Consider the following 10,168-nt stretch of genomic DNA (forward strand, 5'->3'; position numbering starts at 1 on the left):
AGGACATATTCTTTCCATACTCTACCTGGAATGATTTAACTATCATCGACTCTATCTTCCAATGAACCATCTATACAGAACAAACAAGACCTTGTACAAGAACGAAGTAACAGTATGTGACCCTCTCATTTTTATCTTATAGGGAAACAACTAAAAGAATTAACTGTTCATTATTAAACACAAGAAACAATCTGTACTGGTGGCAATTTCTATATCCCATGCAATTGCAAAAACCTTCTATGAGTGGAAGGAGACGACGTAAAGCCCATATAGTTAGGCAAATATGTTTGGGATGGGTTATTATTTTACTAGATAGACCCACATTTGATCAAGGTGGCTGCATCGTCACTTGACATAACATTTGTCGGTTGGTCCGAGTGGTCATAAACCTATGCCTCAAATATCCGGCGAAACACTTTCTGCATGTGTCCATTTACAGATTGTAAGTACTCCTAATTTTGAAATTAATATTTACATATCTATATTTTTAAAATTTCCGTAATGTTTATTAATTTTGATTTCAGGCCGAAAAGCAAGGCGAACTTCCTTCCCTTTCCAGATTTTCAAGGCACTCACGAGAACTGGAGTGGAGCTTTCGTTAATGCTAGATCGATCGAGAACAACAACAACGTCATGACCCGGATCCAAGAGCATCAGACACAGATTTCTCAGCAGTCTGAATATGGTACTCATGTTCTTTTTCCACACCAAAATTAGACAAGTTTTGCGAAGAGGTATACAATCACTCAAATATATACTTTAAACTTGATTAATATTATTACTAATATTTTCCTATATTATTTTGTATTAAAAATACGGACAATAGGATTGGGATCAATCAACGATTTTCCCAGGGTAACCTCTTCCTATGTTCGTTGAGGTGATGTTCCGGCTCAACTCTGAACGGAGTTGACAGATGCTCATAACAAGATTTCATCAATGAGGATTGATTGATCCATATGTTTGTAAACCATATGTTTTTCGGCATACATGTGGAGAGACTTGACAGCTACTCGAGCTTTAGAGATTACACGTAAAAATATTAATATCATCATACCAACTTTGGAGGAGCAAGCTGACCGGGAATTAATAATGGATAAAGCGGTTTGAGAGACTAGGGTCGAGTTTTTCAACGATGTTGATTAGAAATAGTTTCTGTATTTTTATTTTGTTTTATAATTTCTATAAAAACTAGTTTAAAATTTTATAAAATATTCATTAATTTTATTGATGTTCTGGTGTATTAAATAGTTAATTCATTTAAACATAAACTAGATACCAAATGTTTCTATTCTTTAAATCCAACATTTGCATCAATAAAATAACTTCGAAAATATTATGATGTTGTCGATAAAAATACAAAAGGACTTTCCTTTTTTTATTTGCTAATATGATCATCTTTAGCACATTGTCTATTTTCACAAATTCAATGTCCGATTAAGAAGGCAACTACAAAACGTGGAAATGAATTTATACAAAATATTTAAAAGGACGATCCAGAACATTTTTGGAGTTATCATATAAATTCAGATGTTTTTTTAGATTTGTGCAGACTTAGACATCTTTAAGAAATACAAGATGGATTTTGGTTGAAGAAATGCTTGCCACATTTTTTTTTATTGTTGGCCAGTAAGAGATATATTCTCCCTCGAGATGTATTCAAGAGATCAAGTTTGGAAACAATTCAGAGTTTAATAAAAGGGTGTTAAACAGTATTGGCCAAGTTTGTAGGCTAAACCAGGAACTGCATTGCCTTTACAAACATGAGAAACAAAAGATTTTATTCCTACTTTAAAGTATGTAAAAATTGTCTTATCTATTTGTTTATTTTTATCCGTTAACAGTTTCATTTATATTTTCAGGATTGTATTGGAGCTATTGATGGAACATATTTCTGCTATTGTAGTAATAATTAAATAAAACTGTTAGTTATCAAAACAGAAATAGAGTTTTATCTATGAATGTCCTAGTTGCGTGCAATTTTGATTTGCAGTTCAAATATGTTACAACTGGTTGGGAAGGTTCAGCTCATGATGCAAAAGTGTTAAATGATGCATTAATGAGAAGTAGCAATAAATTTGAAACCCCCAAGGTAATTGCATTACTCAATAGAAATATATAGTATGTGTTTAAGATCGGTTAATTAATTATAAGTTCTTGATTTTTCATGTAGGAGATTTGGTAGATAACCATCTGAAATCTGAAAACTTGGTAGCCGAGTTTGTAGGCTAAACCAGGAACTGCATTGCATCCAAATAAATTTAGCTAAATTCCATCAAATCTAAAATCCTTTAAAAATTTCAAATCCCTAATCAAATAAGCCCTTTAATATATTTGAAGGTATATTTAAGTACCAAATGGTTATATATTTTAAAAAATCCAACAGTTAATTCAACAAAATAAACTTTACATAATTTTTTATCCCTTTCGTAATTTGTTAAAATATGATAATCTACTTACAAGGTTGTCATTTTATTCAGATAATAGTCCCTTGTTATTTACAAAATAAACTTTACAAAAAAATAACGACCAATCACAATGATGATACTGATTCAGCTAAAGTAACTGAGCCCACGGAATTCACCCCACCAAACCTCTCCCAAAATATCAAGATATTGAAGAAAAGAAAATGTATACGTGACACTACTTTACAAAGGCTATATAAACCCTAGACTAGCACAAGGTTCCATCCAACACAAACACATACATCTACTTATTAACCATGAAGCTTCATGGACTAGCCTTGATAGGTTTTCTAATTGCCGTGGTGAGTTGCAAAGCTATTGAGGAATGCCGAGAGAACGAGCCATTCACATGTGGAAACACTGATCAGTTAAGCAGTAAAAGTTTCCCAAAAGACTTCATATTCGGTGTTGCTTCTGCTGCTTACCAGGCATGTTACAAATCAACAATTTTTGACGTAGAAAACCATTTAAAATATTAAATCCAACGTTGCATGGTTGTTTCTTATTATTGTAGGTGGAAGGGGGCAGAGGACGTGGTCTTAACGTTTGGGATGGCTTCACTCACCGATACCCAGGTATATCATCTACATGGTACATATATATACATATGTACAACTCTTATCATTCTTAGTATAAAATGTATCTGTTTACTATCAGAGAAGGGAGGATCCGATCATGGGAATGGAGACACTACTTGTGAGTCATATACGAGATGGCAGGTTAGTTCCTCACTGAGTCATATACCAGATGGCAGGTTAATTTCTCATTTCCTCACTATATATAATGATATCCGAGTGCGTGTGTAAACTGCAGAAAGATATAGACATCATAGACGAACTCAATGCTACTGGCTACAGATTCTCATTTGCCTGGTCAAGAATCATTCCAAGTATGAACACATAAACAATCTATTTATACAAAAGAATTCTCGTAATTTGATTGTGATTGTTGGGAAGATTAAATATATGATATGTATACATGAGCAGAAGGAAAGGTGAGTAGGGGAGTGAACAAAGGAGGTATCGAATACTACCACAAACTTCTAGATGGCCTCATCGCTAAGAATATAACCCCTTTTGTTACCCTCTATCACTGGGACCTTCCTCAAACACTGCAAGATGAGTATGAAGGTTTCTTGAACCGCACCGTCATGTATGTCATTTGGGCCGCGTTCTTAGCAAGGAATATAAGAAGAAAAACATATATACATAAGTGATCTCATGTTAATGATTTGATTCTATGCTATGCACAGAGATGACTTTAGAGACTATGCGGATCTATGTTTCAAGGAATTTGGTGGAAAGGTGAAGAACTGGATCACGATCAACCAGCTGTACACAGTGCCTACGAGAGGCTATGCAATCGGAACAGATGCACCCGGTCGATGTTCTCCGGCGGTTGATGAGAGATGTTACGGCGGGAATTCTTCAACAGAACCATATATAGTTGCACATAACCAGCTTCTTGCTCATGCTGCGGCGGTCGATGTTTACAGGAGAAAATATAAGGTGAGAGTACGTGGGTTTGTGAATAGGTGTAGTCTTTACGTATATGACTATATCTAATCATATCATTATCGTATGCCGTGACCAACAGTTCCAAAAAGGGAAGATCGGACCAGTGATGATAACCAGATGGTTTCTTCCATTTGATGAGACTGATGCCAGCAGAGATGCAGCTGAGAGGATGAAAGAATTCTTCTTGGGATGGTAACGTATATGTATGTATATATCAACAAAAATGAAATGATTTTCTTATACGTATGTACGTCGACCAGGTTCATGGAGCCGCTAACAAAGGGTAGATACCCAGACATCATGAGGGAAATTGTGGGTAGTCGGCTTCCCAATTTCACGGAAGCAGAAGCGGAACTCGTTGCGGGTTCATATGATTTTCTTGGTCTCAACTACTACACCACTCAGTACGCCCAGGCAAAACCTAACCCAGTTACATGGGCAAATCACACTGCCATGATGGACCCAGGCGCAAAGCTCACATGTACCATTCTGTTTCCTCTTATAGTTACAACCTTTCTATATATAGATATCTCCTTTTAATTATAACATATATGTAAATTGTGAGTGACCACCAATTATTTCATCCTTGGGTTTACAGATAACAATTCACGTGGTGAAAATCTTGGTCCACTGGTACGTGCATGATCCACCCCTGTTACTTCTCAATATTTTTTTTTCTTTCTTGTTTATGGGTAATGGGTATAATATGTACGCTTCCTTTTCTCAGTTCGTTAAAGACGAAAAAAACGGGAATGCCTATTACTACCCAAAAGGCATCTATTACGTTATGGACTACTTCAAAACCAAATACAGTAACCCTTTGATCTATATCACTGAGAACGGTGACTACTACTCATCTCTTTTTTGCATATTAATTAAGTAAATGTGTGTTTCAAATAATGTATAGTTGTTGATGTACCATGATGGTCTAATTAGGATTTAGTACTCCCGGTGAAGAAAACCGTGACAAAGCTATTGCTGATTCCAAGCGGATCGATTATCTCTGCAGTCATCTATGTTTTCTCCGCAAGGTCATCAGGTGAGGGGAAGCTACTTTATTTTTTTCTCTTTTGAATTTGATGTATGGTCATCATCATGCATAGGCTTTGAATTATGATTTTTCCTGTTTCCAGGGAGAAGGGTGTCAACATAAAAGGATACTTTGCATGGGCTCTTGGAGATAATTATGAATTCTGCAAAGGTTTTACCGTTAGATTCGGACTTAGTTACGTTAACTGGACAGACCTCAATGATAGAAATCTCAAAGACTCTGGCAAATGGTACCAAAGCTTTATTAACGGTACCAATAAGAACCCTGCCAAACAATATTTCCGCCGCCCAAACCTCTCCTTCCAGAACCAGAAGAAGAAGCTCGCAGATGCATGAAACACTTTATCCCACCATCATGATCATCTTCATATCTCTACTACTTGCTTCATAGATAAGGAGCTTGTTGTACTAAATAAAAATTCTAATAAAAGATGATCATTTACTAATGAATATTTTCGTTTGAGTTCAATCCCTTCTTACCGCTTCAGTTACGTTTTACTTTGGATGATTAGGTTAGGTTTTACAAATTATAAAACTTGGCATGTCAGCTATTCATGTGAGATTTGTAGATTTAGATAAGAGAGAGTCTATGTGTAAATGCGAGAGCTAGCAAGAATAGTAACACAAAGTACACAAGAGAATATCTCTACAAAAAATATGTGTATTTACTAGTATTTTTAAAGTAAATTTACTGATATCAACCTTAGATTCTGTCAGCACTTGCTTCCAAAAAACCCTAGATTCTTCAATCGCGACCTCCTCTGAGCTGAGTCTGAATTCTGATACCAATTTGTTCAACTTAACGCTCAGATTACGACCTAGATCTACTCGATTGCTTGAATATAAAAAAAACATGCAAGAAGACACGGTTTGTTCACCCGTGTTGGCTCTCCCTACAAAATGTTGTAGATCAAATGTCAGTAAACCCGCATGAAGCAAAATTATTGGCTCTCCCTTGCCGTTTGCGATCTATGATGAATGTGAAGGAGAAGGAAATAGTTTGGCAGTACAAACAGAGACAGAGAGACTTATTGAAATTTCTACTGAACCTGTGTCAGTCAGTCAAAACGTGGAGGAAGAAATCCAAACGGAGAAACACGAGGAGAGACAGCTTAGATCATCTCTTCATCAAAATGTAAAAAAAAAAGATTGACGAAAGAATAGACTTATGGGCTGACATCCGGAACTACTATGATTCTTCTATCATTTGGAAAAATCTGTAGATGGTTGTAGGAGATTTTAATGAGACTTTGAACATTGATAAACACTCTTCAAATGCTGTGAGCTCTAATGAGGGAGTTTCAAGATGTGGTGCAATATTGTTCTCTTCTCGATTCTACCTCACATGGAACAATAGAAGAGCATAAGGCCATATAGCGAAGAGGTTAATAAATAATCACGTGTTACAACTATTTCCGCAGTCTTATAGTGTATTGGAAGGAGGAGGTTGCTAGGATCACTTGAGATGCAGAATTCAGTTACTATCAGAGCTTTGTCGACCAAAGATGCCTCTTAAATTTGTTAACGTTGTGCCAGAGATGGAACAATTCAAGGTCGATATTTTTGGGAGGAATACTTATGAAATATCCAAAATGGTAACCGGAGCAGAGGCCAACCAGACACACCACTCAACCAACCAAAGAATCGACATGACGTATGTGCATTCTAAACACCATATCTCACAAAGCATGAGGTCTTTTGCCAATATGTAAAATATATTTAATATATATTTATTATTTGACAATATGTAAAATAATGTAAAATACATAAATATTAATTTATATATAGAATGATCATTCCGCGCAAGCTGCAGATCTTAACCTAGTTATGTATTGGTTTAAAATTCAGTGTATCACAAAAAAAATAAGAAGTAATGAATTAATTATTTTTTAATATTGAAAAGAGGAGTAATGTTGTACGTTGATATCAAATGAGAGATAACAGAAGTTGTTCATCCATAAGCAAAGTGACCATTGTATCATTAGTGAGGGATAAAAGTTTGTTTGTAAAGATAAGCATTTTAAGTAATACTTAACCTATAAGTTCATGCTGATATTTTTTTTTCATTTTATAAATGTATAGTTTTGATATTATCATAAACGTTTGAAATATATGATTTACATTTTAGTGTTATATATTGTGTAACTTTTTAATTTTTTGTTTAAGTTTTTTTATTCAACATGATTAATAATATAGAGTGATTTTTTATATATTTTAATTTGTTTTTAATATTTATTACATTTTCGAGCAGGGTAGAATAAATTCATAATCTGAAATAATCAAATAGAGAATCTTATTCAAAATATATATTTTTGATATTATCATAAACGTTTTAAATATGTGATTTACATTTTATTGTTATATATTGTGTAACTCTTTAATTTTCTTGTTTAAGTTTTTTTATTCAACATGATTAATAATATAAAGTGATTTTTTATATGTTTTACTTTGTTTTTAATATTTATTACATTTTCGAGCAGGGTAGAATAAATTCATAATCTGAAATAATCAAATAGATAATATTATTCAAAATATATATTTTTAATTTCTAAGATTTTCATAGAATACAATTTTAGAATTTATTTATTTATACTATAGAAAGGAAATTTTTATAGGATAATTTATATTTCCATATTTTGCTTAAAATTATATACTTTATTATCTATCATTTTAATATTTTCTACATTTTATAAATAAATATATTGTCCTGTTCAAATAATATAACAATTGTTTTATTAAATCGTATACATAATAGCATCTATCATATATATTATTTTAGTAAATTGTATCGATATAGAATATTAGTTGGATGTTATGATTTTAGGTTTTCTGATTTTTTGTTATTATATTAAGATTTTAAAATATTATATTACTTTTGCTTTTTAAATTTTTTTTTTGTGTTTCATTTCAAACAATATACTTTAACATCTATTATTTTATCTTTTATAAAATTTGGAATATTATCATTTTGACTTCGAAAATTACAAACTTGTATATTTGGTCAAGAAAATTTTCAAATATTATACAATTATTTTGAGTTTAGAAGATTATATGACTTTTGAATATATATTTTGTGTAATATTTTTAATATTTTTCTAAACATATTTTGTTATAATTAAAATAAATATGAGATTTAGAGTCAAAATATCTTTGCATTAGCATCTTTAATGAATTATTAATATTTTAAAATTTTCTAATAGTATATTTTGTATATATTACATGAACTAAAGGTTAGAATATAATATTAGAATTTGTAAATAATCATTTTTAAATAATATATTTTTGGAGTTTCAAAATAAATAAGAAAATAGTATATAGTTGTAGATACAAAAGTTTAACTTATTTTAATTATTTTATTTTCAATAAAAAGTTTATAAAATTGAACTCATTTTAATGGTGAAGGATAATTTATTTAAATGAAAGTATTTTTAAAGTAACATAGGTTGATGTACCAATTTAATATAATTTTCATATTTGATTCATATAATACTTATTTAAATATAATATAGACAATAAATATATAATTTAAAAAAAAAAGACAGCATAGAATTTTTTTTGTTTATAAAAATATTTTAATTAACATTAATTTATATAGTTGTAGAATCACAAGCGTCAAAATTCTTTGTATTCCGTACAATTATTATTTATATACCGTAAAAACACTTTAGCAACCTAGTCATTTGTAATGAGACTGCTAATTCAAATCAACACGCGTCAAGATTCTTTGTATAGACGGTGTGTTCAGAGCCTCTTTAGTCGGACTTGGAGTTTAAAAAAATATTATCAGGTGTCTAATATTTGAGTACTTAAAACATTTCTAATGTAAAATTTTATTTAAAAAAAACATTAGAACAATTTTATAATGGATTGGATTTACTTCAACTCTAGTTCATGCTGAAGTGAAAATAGAGTAATGAACAAAAGATAAAATCATTGTTTTATTTATAGAATAAATTCATTTTTACTCTATTATATAAAAATAGAATATAACTGAAATATAACTGAAAGAAAAATATTCTATATTTCAGTTTAGGAAAATATACGGAATGACTTGCAGATGGTCTAAAGCCTTGGTTAACAATTATATTGATTCAAGGCCACTTTCATCACGAGCCTCACCGCTCACAGGCAACGCATATCTTTATCTATTTTGGCCGCTTGATGCAAGTCACATGAAACCTGAGACTCAGCCTCTCCAAACATACCAATAGAAATCAAAAAGCAACAACAATTTGCTTTTTAATTGTTTAATAATAATTATTGGAGGTGCTTTATCATCGGCAAAACTGTGATCTTTCGTAGCCTTTAAATTCATAGTGGGGAATCTAAAATCGACGGTACGGACGCAATTTGCTTCGTATGCCCCCAGTAATTTTATCCGTAATCAGTTCGATGCTCCTATGCCCAGTCAGCTCTTCTTTATTTTTTACTTCTCGGTAAATATTTATGTCTATTTTCTACAAATTTAAATTTGAACTTTAATGTTGGGTATATATCGTCTAACCTCTATGAATGTCAAAAAAGTTATTTACTTTTATTACAAAAAACAAGGAATATTGTTTATATGTAATGATTGGGAATGTCACTAAACTGGTGGTACCTTTCCTTTGGATTCTCACCAAGCATGTGTGCAGATGGCATATTCAGGTCTATCTCCTTTTAGTCTGCACCTTCTCTTGCGTGTTTTAGTTGATGTAAGGAAAAGTTTAAAAAATCATAGGTCTATCCCAAAAGTAAGGCAAGAGTTGTACAAAAAGCGTAGCGAACCATCAGGAGAAGTCTAATCACATATTAAGAATCTAATATATTACATAAATTAAGCAAATCTATTTTGGAAAATTGAAGCAAATAAAACAATCAAAACAAACTCAAAAGTCAAAATCAAAAGCTAACATAGAATAAGCAAGTTTGAAAAAAAACAAAGAAAATGGTGTGACGGTCAAAACAGCTTATTTTTGAGGGTCACACTGTTAGAAATCTGTTGAAAAAAAACCATTTTAGATTATTATTTTAGATTATTATAAATCGTATTTTGTCACCACATTCCGACGGATCCCTATCTAGAAAAAAATATAATATCTACTCCTTGAAGAAAAAAAAATATTTTATTCATATGTTTGTTACATAAATTGTTAC

The 10,168-nt window shown here is 31.7% G+C and overlaps 1 protein-coding gene across 1 annotated transcript; it reads left to right on the forward strand.

Annotated features, from left to right (window-relative positions):
- The first annotated feature begins 2,643 nt into the window (after positions 1-2,643).
- LOC106432965 (myrosinase-like) lies at positions 2,644-5,501 on the forward strand. Its single transcript, XM_013873811.3, has 12 exons — positions 2,644-2,893; positions 2,980-3,040; positions 3,123-3,184; positions 3,279-3,354; positions 3,452-3,617; positions 3,718-3,973; positions 4,062-4,174; positions 4,243-4,463; positions 4,581-4,615; positions 4,710-4,824; positions 4,919-5,021; positions 5,116-5,501. Exons 1-12 carry the CDS (start codon positions 2,723-2,725, stop codon positions 5,366-5,368), a joined length of 1,632 nt encoding a protein of 543 aa, XP_013729265.2. The 5' UTR covers positions 2,644-2,722; the 3' UTR covers positions 5,369-5,501.
- Positions 5,502-10,168: the final 4,667 nt, after the last annotated feature.

Source organism: Brassica napus, chromosome A9 (genome assembly GCF_020379485.1).
Source record: "Brassica napus cultivar Da-Ae chromosome A9, Da-Ae, whole genome shotgun sequence".
Classification (NCBI taxonomy): domain Eukaryota; kingdom Viridiplantae; phylum Streptophyta; class Magnoliopsida; order Brassicales; family Brassicaceae; genus Brassica; species Brassica napus.

What these genes read in the sequence shown, in the direction of transcription:
- LOC106432965 (XM_013873811.3), top strand. Translation starts at nt 2,723, where the DNA reads ATGAAGCTTCATGGACTAGCCTTGATAGGTTTTCTAATTGCCGTGGTG. An exon ending in CTGGTCAAGAATCATTCCAA is followed by an intron (nt 3,355 to 3,451) that starts GTATGAACACAT and finishes ATACATGAGCAG; the next exon opens with AAGGAAAGGTGAGTAGGGGA. An exon ending in TTTCTCCGCAAGGTCATCAG is followed by an intron (nt 5,022 to 5,115) that starts GTGAGGGGAAGC and finishes TCCTGTTTCCAG; the next exon opens with GGAGAAGGGTGTCAACATAA.